The following is a 15,685-nucleotide window of genomic DNA, read 5'->3' on the forward strand; positions in this document are numbered from 1 at the left end:
ATAAGAGCTGTTAAAGACTGCTTATAAATCTTACCCTCCTTATACATTTGATGTGAATTCCACATTGTGTGGCTGAAAGAGTAAAGGACGCCCTCTTGAATCATGGGACAGCAAAGATGCTCTGTAGGAAAAGAGAGACAACCTAGAACAGAGTGAGGAATTGGCAGAAGCAGACCAGTTAGGGTCAGACCTTGCCAAGAGCTCTCAGATACGGCCTAGAGGCCAAGAATTTAAAGAGCAGGTGAACTGGGTATAGTGTCTAGGTAGCAGGCAAATCCTGCTGCACTTAATCCTTATTTCAACCGGAAAATACATAACCCATATCTCCATTCCCTGCCATTGGTGGCCTCTATCAACTGGTCTTCTACTGTCAACTGCGTTTCCACATGCATGCCCCCATATACTGGTCCCCCCATATCTGGAGGCATTCTGAGGAACAACTGTGATGGAAACACTCAAAGCTTTCTTGGCTTTCGATTCCTGTTATGATTTTTTTGCTTCCCGTTTCTGGTTTTAGACATGGAAACAGCTGAAACGTATATTAACTCTTACTCAAGGTGTGCAGGCCTTCAACGACCTCACTTCTTACTGGGCTCAAATCGGACTTGGGTGGGTTAAATAGTGGAAGAGAGGAAGAACACAAGTCCTCACAGGAGTCAGCTGCTCACTCATCACCCGGGAGGCACTCTTGATTCTTAAACCTTTCTACATTACTATGGTTGTTGAGGTGGATTCAAGTTTCAAGAAAAAAATAGCACTTATTTTTCAGTCCTCTGAAATAGAAACTATATTATAATTAGCCCAAGAATTTTCATCTGCCTTTCATGAGAATTGTGTTTTCTTCAGTAAATTTAACATTTTTCTCTAATCCCCTCTCACACTTATCTCTTGCCTCCAAGATAAAATCCTTCCAATTGGACAATGAGAAAGCACAGAATTCTTAGGTCTGGGGTCATCCATTCTCACAGGGCAGACTTCTTCCTTCCTAAGAAGAGTCACTGTCATACAACAGAGGATCACTTAGCATCTCCCTTTTGGGAGCCCCTGGACTAGGGGACCCTTATGTGTCTTGAGGTCCACTGACCGTTTCCTGAGCACAGCAGTGACTCAGCGGTCAGTGGGAGGGAAGTCAGAGGGGAGAGAAGGGTTCCTCCCTGATCTGCGGGGGTGTTTACTTTCCCCTCCAGGCAAGAACAGAGGTACCTGCCTATCCGAGAGGAGCTACTCTTCTCCATGGGAACCGTAGGCACAACACGCCGAGCCATCTGCCCCTGGTCCCCAGTAAGGCCTCCACCCACCACGAAGCAATCGTCAGTCTCGTGTAACAATGATAGAAATGTGCTGTAATATGTCTGACCAGAAGGACAGAGCAGTCCTAGAGCTCTGAGGACCAGAGCTCTAAATAAGTGACCGGATATCTACCCAGTTTGGCATTTGCTCCGTGTTTGTATTATCATCAAAACGTTGAATTTAAGCCTCTAAAGGTGCCAAGTGAGGGCTTCTGGGTTGACTCTGTGGGGTCCTAGCACAGATCCAGCAAGTATTTAATAAATGTGTTTTGCTGCTCAGCCCCAATGTGGATGGTGTCACCCTAGCAGAGCTCACATTTCTTAAGATGCCCCACCCCTGTTCTGACTACACAAGTTCAGGGTGGCACCCTGGGATTCAGTATTTTTAAGGTGCTCCCTAAAGGACACTAGAATTATTGTTCCCAGTGAACAGACTTTCACACTTTAGTTTCATAATTCAGAAGGAACTTTCCCCCCTCTTTTTGCCAAATATGTACATCTAAAAGAATTTGGGGAAAGCCAGGATGGTTTCTGTTTAACTTGTTTCAGATACCCCCAACAGAGCATCACTTGCAGCAGTGGTTAATAAATTCTTAAAAGTGCATTTAGTCCACTTTCACCCATGGCAGACGTGCTGGTGCAAAACAGAAGTACATCCAAGTTCAAAGTGCCTCCAAGGGCAGGTCATTTACCACCCAAAAGGCCATTTTCCTCTCCAGTAGCACCCATGACAAGGACGGTCTCTCCTCCAGGTTGGCCTGGGGTACCAGCCACAGTTCCATTTTACATCCATCATCCTGGTGTATTTAACAAGCACCCCCTTTTGCTATCAATATCCCGGTTTGGAAGATAGTAAGAGTGACCACACAACCTACCTACAGCACAGGATAAACTTAAGATTCCTCACCCTGAGACAGTCCCAATCTCCCCCCACCCCACGTCCTTTCTCTCCCATCTCATCATCCAACACTTCCTGCCATGCTCCCCTCCTCGCCTCACCCAGAAATGCTCTCCTCTCTTCACTGCACACACGCTGCCACTGAGGAACAGGTAGTGACTCGCCTAATGTTTTCCAGCTAACAAGTAGAAGACAGTTTCCCATCTAAATACCAGTTCCATCATTGGTTTCTCCCGAGATGCTGCTTCCAGACCCTCAGGCCCTTTGCTGATTGCCCTTCTCTGGCAAACTCTCATTTTGCTCCATCTAATAAAAGATACACAAACACAAGCCTTCAGGTGAGTCTAACCATCGAATAGGGTGTTACCTCTCAGGATCAATACATTATGGTTCCATTAATGCCGCTTTTTAGTTGCCTCCCCAGATTTAGCAGCTTATATTGAGCTTTTAGTCAAATAAAACCTAAATGTCTTTTCTCTACCAGAACTACTGCCAGTAAATTTTTTTTTTCCTCCCATTATCACCATTGATTTTTTTAAACTCCCAAATAACATTTTACATTTATCTCTTTGTAACGTCATCTGCTTATTTTTAACCCAACATTCCAGTGTATTTAGATCATTTTGAGACAGGTTTTTGTCAATGATTACATTGACCATTCTTTCCAGCTTTGCATCTGTTTAAAGTTTGATATTCACATGCCTCCCGTGTCTTCTTCCAACCTGCTGGCAAGGTGACTGCCCAGGGCAAGTCCAGGAACTGGAAATCTCAAAATGATTTTACCAGTGATACTCCTTGTCTTGTCTGTGTGATCACAGTCCTCAACTGGGCATTCCTGCCGAAAGCATGCCCTTGCCAGAGTTTACAACCATCCCACCCCAGCCCTCTGCAGTGAGATGTGAACACAAGAATCTTCCTGGAAATCAGGCCCTAAATCACACCATGACTAAGTGATTCAGCCAAGTAGTCCTCAGGCCTGGGCCGACTCTAATGACAGGCAGAATGTGATATGGAGGTTTCCAGAAAGGCCCTTATGGAGAAGGAAATGGCAACCCACTCCAGTATTCTTGCCTGGAGAATCCCGTGGACAGAGGAGCCTGGTGGGCTACAGTCCATGGGGTCCCAAGAGTCAGACATGACTTAGTGACTAAACCACCACCACCAGAAAGGCCTTTAAGCCCCAAAGCAGTTCAGCCTTCCAACTGGCTAAGAAGAAAAAAAAAGTCTTTATTAGAGTTTCATTCCCAAAGCCTTATCCTTGTTCCTAAGAGAAGCTACACTTAGACCTTAAGCCGATATCAGGTATTTGTATTTCACTGTGCTACAGAAAGGTTTTCAGAGACGATGCCTGAAAGCAAAAGGCCAAAAGAAGCCTGGCTGAACAGGTTTCCCTGAATGTCAGATCTAGTTCCTCAGTCCTGACAGTCAGTCCTTTTCATTTACAGATAAAGACAGGAGTACAGAAGGTTGAGAGAAAAGAAAAAAGGGCTACCTCAGGGAGGCTCCAGCAGGAAGAACAGGGACCCACTCTGTTGCTCTGCAGGATTTTCTAGCCTAATAGGAAAATGAAGCAAACTCCAGAAAATAAATGTTTTCAACAGTGATATAATCAGGCTTCCATTAAGCATGCCATATTAACGTGGTGTTTATCTCTGCTCCCATCCCAAAATGCACCATAAGGAGAGTAATTAAATTTAAAAAGTGAAGTTCCACAAGGACAAAGAGAAAGGGAGAAGTGATAACAGAAAGACGGAAATGTCACCAGTCTTCCAGAAAACTGACATTGCACAAGCAGGTCATTACCAACCTGTGAGAACAAAGCAAAAACTCTCAAAGGGCAAAGCCAAGGAAAGACGACAGTCTGTACTGGAGCCCTCAGCAAGGCTCAGCGATGAGAAGTGGTACCACGGAAGTCCTGCAGGGTGCAGACAGCCCGCCTGACCTGCACTCAACATAAGAACATGCCTTCACCCACAGTGCAGGGGACGTGAGATTCTCTTTCTAGAGAAATTAAAAGAGGGTCTTCAGGAACAAGGGGAACAAGTGGGGAGGGCTGGTGTGAATGTGAGGATGGTGCAGTGGTAAACGTGAGTCTGAAAAGGGAGAACTGAAAGTCAACACCCATCAGGAGATCTCTCTGTCTGTGGCCCCAAGCTGGGCTCCCACAACACCTGCAGCAGGCACATGTCCCCAGGAACAAGTCTGGAAGATTCTATGCTGGATAATCTGACCAGCACATGGGAAAAGCTTCCAGGTGATGCTAACTGGGGATCCTTCAACTGGACAGATCAGCAGATCCCAGACCATGTGACCGTGAGACCTGCTAACTGAAAAGCCTGTGCCCCCCTCAGCAGCTCCTCAGAGCCCCCCATCTGTGTGAGCTGTGACGTGCCACAGATCTCCTGACAAAGGAGATCACTAATACACAAGACGGGACCACAGGAGACAGTCAGGAAGAAGGAGCTGAACGAAGGGATGTGTCCCAAATAAATAGTTCTTGGGATTTAAAAACATCACAGAAGAAAAAGTCAACAGAACAGTTAAAAGATAAAATTCAGGCAAAATTCAGGCCAAAAGAAAATGAAGATAAACGTAAAAAAGAAGATCAATTCAAGACACCTAACTTCCAGGTATCCAGGGCTCCAAAAAGAAAAACAAAAAAGTGACAGTGAAAAGAAGGAAATGACAGCAATTAAAATGCAAGAAAAAGAGCGATAGGCACATACGACTCCTTTATGAACAGTATGTACAAAATCACAGTGACTTAAAGAGTACGTAATTAAAAGCAGACTCCATCACAGACTCAGAAAATAAACTTATGGTTACCAGGGGATAAGGGAGCAGTGATAAATTGGGAGATTGGGACTGACATATACACACTTCTTGTGGTTTAGTTGCTAAGTTATGTCCAACTCCTTCACAACCCAATGAACTGTAGCCCACCAGTCTCCTCTGTCCCTGGATTTTCCAGGCAAGAATACTGGAGTGGGTTGCTATTTCCTTTTCCAGGGGATCTTTCCGACACAGGGATGGAAACTAAGTCTCCTGTATTGGCAGGCAGATTCTTTACCACTGAGTCACCAGAGAAGTCCCCATCTATGTTCTACTTTATGTAAAATAGAAAACTAAAAAGAACCTACTGTATAGCACAGGGAACTCTACTCAATACTCTGTAATGACCTATAAAGGAAAAGAATCTAAAAAAGAAAAACAAGAGTAGATATATGTATATGTATCACTGAATCACTTCACTGCATCTGAAACACATTATTAACCAACTGTACTCCAATAAAATAGGAATTTTAAAGCAGATTCTAGAGCCAGATTTCCTTTAATCTGAAATCTACCAACTACAACCTTTATGACTGAAAAAGTTACTTAATCTCTTTCTCAATGTCCACATCTGCATAATAGAAAAAAAATAACAGTACCTACTTGATACTGTTGCTATAAAGATTAAGTTATTATGTGTCTAAAGCTCTTAAAAGGTGTCTTACATTTAGAAAGTGCCCAAATGTCAGCTATTATTTACCGTGTTACATAACATTACAGTATAAATAATATGGGCTTCCCTCCTGGCTTATTGGTAAAGAATCTACCTGCTAATGCAGGAGACGTAGGTTTGATCCCTGGAAGATTAGGAAGATCCCCTGAAGGAGGAAATGGCAACCCACTCCAGTATTCTTGCCTGGGAAATCCTATGGACAGAGGAGTCTGGCAGGCTGCAATCCATGGGGTCACAAAAGAGTAAGACACGATTTAGTGACTAAACAACAAATAGTATAATCATTAAATTTAACCCAAAACTTTGATGTAAATATAAGAGGAAGAGAAAAAGGAAGAGAAAGCATGACAGATGGGACTCAGGGATGTTAGTCTCAAACCTTATCATTCATAGAAAGAAGCCAGTACTATAATGTCTAATAACATCTTCAAAGGGCAAATCAAGTAATAGTAGCACAAACAAGGTGTTTAAAAATGAAGAGGAAGACAAAAACACCAGAAGGAACAGCTAGAAGAACTGAAAGTTGCTGTTCCCTGCATCCCTTCACAGGACTCCACAGTGGGGAGGAGGCCAGACACGTGAACATGAGTAGTTTATTTTCATAGCCATTTAAAACACACACATGTTTAAGTAACCTTATCACACTGAGCTGAAACCCAGAATGGATGACAATAGATGACTCTCCCCAAGCTGCTTCTTCAAAAGCTAAGCACTGACTCAGAACAACAAAAAATATCCTTCTGGCTGCTTCAAACAAAAAGTAAGCAAAGGCCATGTTCTAGGAGAAAGGGAGGCAACCAGACTTGGTGCACAGCCCACCTCCCCTATATACTTACCCAGGTAAAATCCTGCTGCACTCTGATGCACCCAGGTACCTTGAGTCTTCTCCCCTCCCTCCTAAGACCCAGGCAACTGCCAAGCCAAACCTTCCTCCAGCCCTCCTTTACACGAAGGGACAAAAGAAATTGCTGTGGCTTGATTGAATTGTTAAATTGTGCTCTCAAATCTTCTGAGTTTTCTATTAAATGATCTATATGGTGGTTTCATCAGAGAAACTAACTCTTGCAGAAAAGTACTTGTTTTATAAGATGACACGTGGGCACTCTGTATTCTACCCGAGAGGCACGCTGTAATCGTTAGAGGTGCCAGAAGATGAAAATACCAGTTACTGTAAGAGATTTCTGAAGAAGTCAGGAGGAACAGAAAGACAATTTTGTCTTCTTAAAAAAATGGAAAGTGGGTCAGGAGAAGCTGAGAAAAGAAAGCATTTATACATAGGGATTCATCACGCTGATTATGGAGCCATACTACATGATAATAGTCACGCTTTCTGCCTCTGCCACTTTCAAGGGAGAAATAAGAGCAGATGCAGGAGAAGCCAGAGCATGTTACAATAAATACAGCAGACCAACTCCACTTCAGGTAGAATCCAACTATGGCAGTTGAGGATGAAGTGCTGTAAAAAGATATAGACCCCAAATGTTCCTGAAAATTTGAAGCTAAAGTAAAAGCTATCTTAACCGAAGCAAGCTATGAAGAATTACCCTACAGACTTATGGTTGCCAGGGTGGAGGGGACATGGGGGCGAGATGGACTGGGAGTTCTGGATTAGCAGATGCAAACTATTATACCTAGAATGGATAAACAACAAGGTCCTACTGTATAGCACAGGGAACCTTATTCAATATCCTACAATAAACCATAATGGAAAACAATATGAAAAAGAATGTGTTATATATGTGACATGCACATGTGTGCACGTGCTCAGTCACTTCAGTCGCGTCCACCTCTCTGCAACCCCCCGGACTGTAGCCAATCAGGCTCCTCTGTCCATGGGATTCTCCAGGTAAGAATACTAGAGTGGGCTGCCATGCCCTCCTCCAGGGGATCTTCCCCACCTGGGGATCAAACTCACATCTCCTTTGTCTCCTGCATTGCAAGCAGATTCTTTACCCACTGAGCCACCTAGGAAGCCCATACACACACACACACACACACATATATATTTGTTTTTTTTTTTTCTAATTTTATTTTATTTTTAAACTTTACATACTTGTATTAGTTTTGCCAAATATCAAAATGAATCCGCCACAGGTATACATGTGTTCCCCATCCCGAACCCTCCTCCCTCCTCCCTCCCCATACCATCCCTCTGGGCCGTCCCAGTGCACCAGCCCCAAGCATCCAGCATCGTGCATCGAACCTGGACTGGCAACTCGTTTCCTACATGATATTTTACATGTTTCATTGCCATTCTCCCAAATCTTCCCACCCTCTCCCTCTCCCACAGAGTCCATAAGACTGTTCTATACATCAGTGTCTCTTTTGCTGTCTCGTACACCGGGTTATTGTTACCATCTTTCTAAATTCCATATATATGCGTTAGTATACTGTATTTATGTTTTTCCTTCTGGCTTACTTCACTCTGTATAATAGGCTCCAGTTTCATCCACCTCATTAGAACTGATTCAAATGTATTCTTTTTAATGGCTGAGTAATACTCCATTGTGTATATGTACCACAGCTTTCTTATCCATTCATCTGCTGATGGACATCTAGGTTGCTTCCATGTCTTGGCTATTATAAACAGTGCTGCAATGAACATTGGGGTACACGTGTCTCTTTCCCTTCTGGTTTTGTATATAATAACTGAATCATTTTGCTATACAGTAGAAATTACATGCACAATATTGTAAATCAACTGTATTTCAATGAAAAAAATTTAAAGAATTAGTTCTAATCAGTGAAGATGAATGCAGTACCATTCACTGGTTAATAAAAACTAAACAGTCACTTTAAAAAGTAATTAGTTATACCCAGGTGGATTTTAACAACATATTTTAGGAGTATTTAAGGTTTGTTTATGTATTTAGAATTTAATATCATCTTATAGTCTTGGAGTGAATTAATAAAACATAGACAGTTACGTACTCCATTTATTTAAGGCAACTGTTGAATGAAATACATAGAAGTTGAATCTATATGATCATCAATTTCCATTTTGGTATAATTCTGATCTATTTTTTCTGCATCACATGGCATGTGGGATGTTAGTTTCCTGACGAGAGATCAAACCTGTGCCCTCTGCAGTGGAAGCACAGAATCTTAACCACTGGACCGCCAGGGAAGTCCTGAATAATTCTGCTTTTTATTCCTTATCTGAGTTTATATTTTATCTTTGAAATCATGTTCATTCATTTTTATACAAATCATTTTCTTAAATCCCTAATAAAGTATTTACCCTGCTAGTTTGTGGGGAAAACAATTCATATTGTATGATATGTATCATATCTGTTGCAGATATTTTTGGTGCTGGCCATCACAAACCCATAAAATTAAGCCAAAAAGACTTTTTGTACAAAATTAAGCAAATTTTAGTCTAACAAAGCTATTGTTTTTCCACTAGTCATGTATGGATGTATGAATTGGACTATAAAGAAAGCTGAACACCAAAGAATTGATGCTTTTGAACTGTGGTGTTGGAGAAGACTCTTAAGAGTCCCTTGGACTACAAGGAGATCAAACCAGTCCATCCTAAAGTAAATCAGTCCTGAATATTCATTGGAAGGACTGATGCTGAAGCTGAAACTCCAATACATTGGCCACCTGATGCAAAGAACTGACTCAATGGAAAAGACCCTGATGCTGGGAAAGATTGAAGGCAGGAGGAGAAGGGGACAACAAAGGATGAGATGGTTGGATGGCATCAACAATTCCATGGACATGAGTTTAAGCAAGCTCCAGGAGTTGGTGATGGACAGAAAGCCTGGTGTACTATAGTCCATGGGGTCACAAAGAGTTGGACATGACTGAGCAACTGAACTGAACTGAAGCAAATTTTCTCTTGAACAAGACAGAGGAATAGCTAGATATTACAAAACGTGAACCTTTATTTCAATGCTATTTTAGTGCTATAGTTCAACAATATTTTAAAAATCAAAATGACTCGGTACACTCTGGTGATATACAAAGTAATGCTGCTTTGCTCTTTGAGGACAGTGGAACCTCATGAGCTACTGAACAAGCTGAGAGATTTACTCAAATCTGTCTACCAGACCCCAGATGAATCTGGAAGCTTTGTCAGTAAAACCAGGAGGACTTAGGGCTTGAGACAGATGCTCAGCTTGCCTCCAACTCAAGCTGGGAAACACCTTCTAATAATAAGATGGCATTGCTCTTGGGTGCACTAGAATCATTGGAAGTCACTAAAAATCCTCTGCATGTGGACACGGAAATTGGCAGCTGTGGGCTTAAGGGAATGAAAAATGTCCTGAGACACGCACAGCCTATTCCTCTTTATGATTTTGACCCAGTGTACACTGTTTGCGCTCATGTCCAGAGAGAAAGGAGCAAAATAAAACTCATGACTGATTTTATGCCTCTCTCTCTGACTCATTTTGGAGGCTTCCATGTCGAGTAAGATTAGATCAAGTCTCGTCTATTCTTTTTCCACTAAAACCAAAACTGATCATTAGAATGCTGTTCAGATATACTCATCATAAAGACAGAAATTAAAAATAAATGTATGAATAGAATATCTGGGGAGGGAGACACTTAACTCCATGGCTACCTCCCTCTAAGTTGGCATCATATTATTTTAATATGCCTATGGTCTGTTCTGTCTCTCCAACTAGACTATGAACTCCCAGGCAAGAGCTGGTCCTTATTTGCTGCTGAGCTGAGATGACCAGCACAATGTCTGGCACAAGGCATTCAGCAAATTTTATTTAAATTGAACTAAGCCTACTTAAGGGAAGGATTTTTTAAAAAGTCAAAGTAATACATACATCTGATTTTAAAAAAGAAAGCATGCAGAATGGTTTATAATGAACAGCCTAAGTCCCCAGACCAGCTTCTGATACTACTCCCCAGAGGCAACCACTCCTAAGGATGAGAATTTGTTTTTAAGGTTTCATCACATTTGTTGCTAATGCAAAAAAAAAAAAAAAAAAAATCCAGTTTAAAATTATTCATGCCTCTTTACTTAAATAGGCCTCAAATATTTGGAAACACGGCTGGCAGTTATTCCAAGTTGTTGTAGTCATACATTCAACAAATATATATTGTTTGTGTTGAAAGTGGTGACATTTCAGTTTTCACACTTTTATTAGTAAAGACCAGCTTTCTTTCCTCCTAGAATGAAAGAGGCATAAGCCAGTATAGCCCTAGAATTAGTGGGGCCAGAGCACATCAGAACTAGACAATAGGGGTGGAGAGGGGGTGGGTGAGTCAGTGTCACAGTGGGGTGAAATGCTCTGAGTTAATGTCGCAGGATGGAGGAACCGCCAGATGCAGAGACCTGCTCCCCTGGTAGCTTTAGCTTTCTCTGAGCAGACCTCATTCTGTACAAGGATGGCGCCCACAGGGCAATCACATTATGCCCCATTTTACATCAATAGACTCCATCTATGACAGCAGCTCCACGATCTAGGGAACCATCCTCTTATTTTGAACCAGTGAAATAATCTGCAAAATCCCTTGGAATTATTTATAACGGGATTTCTCTTATATTAGCAAAAACAAGTAGAAGCATAAAATGATGCTACATTTATAGCACATAATGGTTGGAAACACTCTGCAAAGACATGACAATTCGGGAAAATCCCCACTCTGATCAGAGTGAATAAACATGATTAACTTGCAGAGAAGATGCTATTAGGCTCTTTGCCAAAAAAACAGATTACTGCTTTAAAGAGTCTGCCTGCAAAGGTGACCTGACCCCCAGGAGATGCTGGAGCCCTGAAATAGTGACCCTGAAGGGTCCCCAAGTGACGGGTCACCTATGTGACAGGGCCTCTGTGCACCCAGGGGAGCACAGAGGAACTGAGAAATGAGATGCTGATCAAGAAGCTCGGCTGAATGGGTGGCTGTTTATCAAGACAAGAGACCAATTCAGAAAAAACCCTGTTGACAGAATCCGGATTCAGATACTTCAAGATCACCTTCTATCTAAACTGAGGAGAAACCCAAGGCTCAGAAAGAAAACACACACACACATACATAATGACAATCAGGAAATAAGAAAAATGGAGAAACTGATGTTTTCCACATCCTTAATGTGGATTGATGGTTTGTTTTTTTTTTCTCGTTAACCTTTTATTTTTAACTTAATTTTACAGTAAAGAAACAGAAAAGTATTATCATTAAAAAAATACCATAGCTGTCAATCTTAAATGAGATTGATGTTTTATGAAATTAATCTGCATTAATCCTCACTCCAGTACTAACCTGTAGCCATTATCTTCAGAGCCTCTGTAACCTGCAGAAGGCCACAGGAGTCATAAAGGGGATTCAAATTCAAGACTGACTCTAAATCCATGTTCTTTCTATCATGACAGGGAGAGTGTCCAGAAGGTGAGAAAAATCCTGTATCTTAATGCACAGACATTATACATGGTGAGACCTCTAGGTTTACAAATGAGTAAGCAAGTCTGGGGATGCAAACATTACCAAGCTTTTTTCAGTCACTTAGACTTTCTTTTTTTTTCTGGCCGAGCCACACGGCTTGCAGAACTTGCCCAACCAGGGATCAGACCCGCACCCCCTGCACTGGAAGCTCGGAGTCTTAACCACTGGGCCACCAGGGAAGTACTAAACTCATTTTCTTAACTGAGTACCTTAAAATACTTCTTGGGCGACTAATTTAGGTCCATGTTTTAAAATACTACTAGGGTCTGGTAAGAAGATCCTTGACATTCAACTGGAATTTTAGTTCTAGAAAATGAACTTTGCTTTACAGAGCGATACAGTAATAAGAACACATCTGTGAGTATGCTGCCCGGTGGGTCTGTGCCCCAGACTGGTATCTCCAGCTGCCACTGACAGGGTGATTGTAACTGTGCTCACCTATGCCTTAGAGATGTGTTTACTAACACCAGAGGGGAAAGAAGCTACTATTTAAACAACAAAAAAAGACAAATTCCACTTTTTATGAAAACAAAATATTAACGTACACAGAGCATTTGATAGAGGCCTGCATGTGGACTGTATTTAAACTCTCCAACAGATTCAACAGTGAATCAAACAGAATTCACAGTCATAGTTTGAGCAACATGAAAAGCACATTACAAACAGTTTAAAAAAACCTCCCATTTTCCAAACTGCTTTTGAAATGGGTCAGTCAGACAGAGATTTTCCTCAGAAAGTCACAAGTTTGTGAAAACCGAGTAAAACTAGAAGCTGCGATGCAACTTCTACCACATCAGATCTATAACTGTGGAGGGTATTTTTCCCCCTACTGTAAACAAAACTAAAACGTTCACCCTCATATGCATGAATATCATAAAACTGCATCTGTGCCCACAACACACACATTTATCATCACTTCCCCCAACACACACACAATAAAAAATAAAATTGAACTCAACCTTCCCCCCATCCAGGGGTGTTTTGCTTTCCAGCGGTCCCACATTGTCTGAGTTGCCAATAGTAGCCGACTGTTCACAGGTCACCTTTATCAAACAGCCTCTTCTCCAAAAAGGCCATTGGAGTCTCCAAAAAGACCGCTGGGGTAAATGGTTGTCGGGCAGACTAGCACCTCCACCTGTCTTCCTGTCTCCTCTTCTCCCTCAATCCCTTAAGCGAAGGTCCTGTATGAAAAGGAGCTGGGATGGGCTTCATGAGAGAATGAGCAAGACGAGCACGAGTCAAGATTTCTGTGATGTCACGGGAGCATTATTAGTGGCCGCTCACCATTTCCAAAGAGGCACGAAAATTCTTAGTCTGCTGTCAAAGTCTATCAGCCATCCTCAAGCTTTCCATTCAGCAGTTTTTCCAGGCAGGTCTCCACACATAGCTTCTTTTTTTTTTCTTAACACACTAAGCTGACTCAGACGCACAGGCAGAAGTCCTCTGACTCACTTCTCTCTTCCTTCTTTCTTTCTCTGCTTTTCTTTCTTTCCTTTTTTTAACTCCTGGGCTCTTGGAAATGGGGATTAGTTCTTCTCATCTAAGCTGGGGAGCCAAGTGCAAGATCCAGCAGGGCAGTTTGTGGTCTTCAAAAGACAAATTCCACTTTTTATGAAAACAAAATATTAAAGTAGGCAAAGCATTTGATAGAGGCCTGCATGCGGACTGTGCTTCAGTGCTCAGAAAAGTGCAAATGCTAAATATCCTTGGAAAGACTGATGAGGAAACAAAACTCAAGGGATTTTCTTCAAGTCTGGCAGAAAGATAACTCATTCCAGGAGGGTAAATGTGGACACTTCTCTGGACCTGCGGTCTTTCCTCTTCTCCCTCACTTTCTACCCAGGTACCTCTGCCATTCTTATTTCTTGCCTACTTAATTGTGCCTGCGGAGAGGGCAATGGAACCCCACTCCAGTACTCTTGCCTGGAAAATCCCATGGGTGGAGGAGCCTAGTAGGCTGCAGTCCATGGGGTCACGAAGAGTTGAACACGACTGAGCGACTTCACTTTCACTTTTCACTTTCATGCACTAGAGAAGGAAATGGCAGCCTACTCCAGTGTTCTTGCCTGGAGAATCCCAGGGACAGGGGAGCCTGGAGGGTTTCCATCTATGGGGTCGCACAGAGTCGGACACGACTGAAGTGACTTAGCAGCAGCAGCAGCAACTGTGCCTGCTCTTTGAGGTCTATGGATACATAAATACTTGTGTATACACATACACACATATAATGAGTTTAATATGTGTGAGGTATATACAGGATTGATACACATATTTTATTCACTGGCACAGCTGTGTGTGTCTTCAGTCACTTCAGTCATGTCTGACTCTCTGCGACCCTATGGCCTGTAGCCCACCAGGGTCCTCTGTCCATGGGGTTCTCCAGGCAAGAATACTGAAGTAGGTTGCCATTTCCTCCTCCAGGGGATCTTCCTGACCCAGGAATCGAACCCATGTCTCCTACACAGCAGGGAGGTTCTTCACTGCTGAGTCACTGAAGCTCCACAGCCACATCCTTTGTTAAACTATTTAAAGACTTCCATAGTGATGGGGAAAGAGAAATCCTGCACTTAATAAGCCCACAGATAACTCAACAACACTGTCCAGTGGTGGTCACAGAGGTGGGTGACTGGACCAGGAAACAGAGCTCGTGCAGATGCACCTGGAGCCCAACACGGACAGCAGGTGCAGCTGGTGGCTTCCGGGGGCCTCACCTGGGAGCCAAAGCACCAGCTCTCCACGTCCACACATTCAGGTGTGTGTCCAGGTACCTTCTGCTGGAAACAAAACCCTGGGCTCAACGACCTGATACTTATCAAGGCCACAAGCGAATTGTGGAATAGACTGATGCGTTTCCTATTTCAACCCACGGATCACACAGGGCTATCACTTAGCTAGAGACAGCTGCATTATACCAACGAGGAATCCACAAATGCTTTGAATGTTATCAGAATGATATGATGAATGATTTTCCCTCTAACATATCACTTGGTAGACAGTGATATAGTGATATGCCCACTAACATATCACTTGATATCATTTAAATATAGTGTAGTTCACTTAAAGAATTACCTATTTTTAAGTGATGAATTCTGAATTTATTTACATTACCATACTAGTGGGCAAATATTTTCATCATCACCATACTAGTGGGCAAATATTTTCATCATCTTGCTATATGTAAGCATGTGTGTGCATTCACAGATGCTTAGAAAAACTTTGGAAGCCACACAACATAGCAAATGGTTAAGTGCAGTTACCTCTGGGTTGGAGGAAAGAGGTGTTTTGGGAGCAGGTGCATTTAAAGGAGAAATTTTCCATTTTTATACTATATTCTATAGGAATAATGTGTGTGTGCTCAGTTGCTCAGTCATGTCTGACCCTTTGCAATGACCACATGGACTGTAGCCTACCAGGCTCCTCTGTCCATGTAATTTTCCAGGCAAGAACACTGGAGTAGGTTGCCATTTCCTCCTCCAGGGGGTCTTCCTGACCCAAGGATAGAACCTGTATTGCTTGCATCTCCCGCACTGGCAGGCGGATTCTTTACCATTGTGCCACCTGGGAAACCCAGTGTGAATAATACAT

At 42.4% G+C, this 15,685-nt stretch overlaps 1 protein-coding gene across 2 annotated transcripts in view; it reads right to left on the reverse strand.

The window, feature by feature from the left end:
- The window catches only part of DGKI (diacylglycerol kinase iota), a 515,206-nt gene that overhangs the window by 423,567 nt on the left and 75,954 nt on the right, over positions 1–15,685 (reverse strand). Inside the window, exon 1 of one of the 2 annotated variants that reach the window (XM_061414832.1) lies at positions 13,060–14,199. The exons of the other annotated variant lie outside the window; for it this stretch is intronic. Coding sequence (XP_061270816.1) covers positions 13,060–13,103 — 44 coding nt within the window. The 5' untranslated portion in view covers positions 13,104–14,199. Of the gene's footprint in view, positions 1–13,059; positions 14,200–15,685 lie in introns of those variants that run through there. 2 annotated transcript variants of the gene reach the window in all.

This window comes from Bos javanicus, chromosome 4, assembly GCF_032452875.1.
Source record: "Bos javanicus breed banteng chromosome 4, ARS-OSU_banteng_1.0, whole genome shotgun sequence".
NCBI classification, from domain to species: domain Eukaryota; kingdom Metazoa; phylum Chordata; class Mammalia; order Artiodactyla; family Bovidae; genus Bos; species Bos javanicus.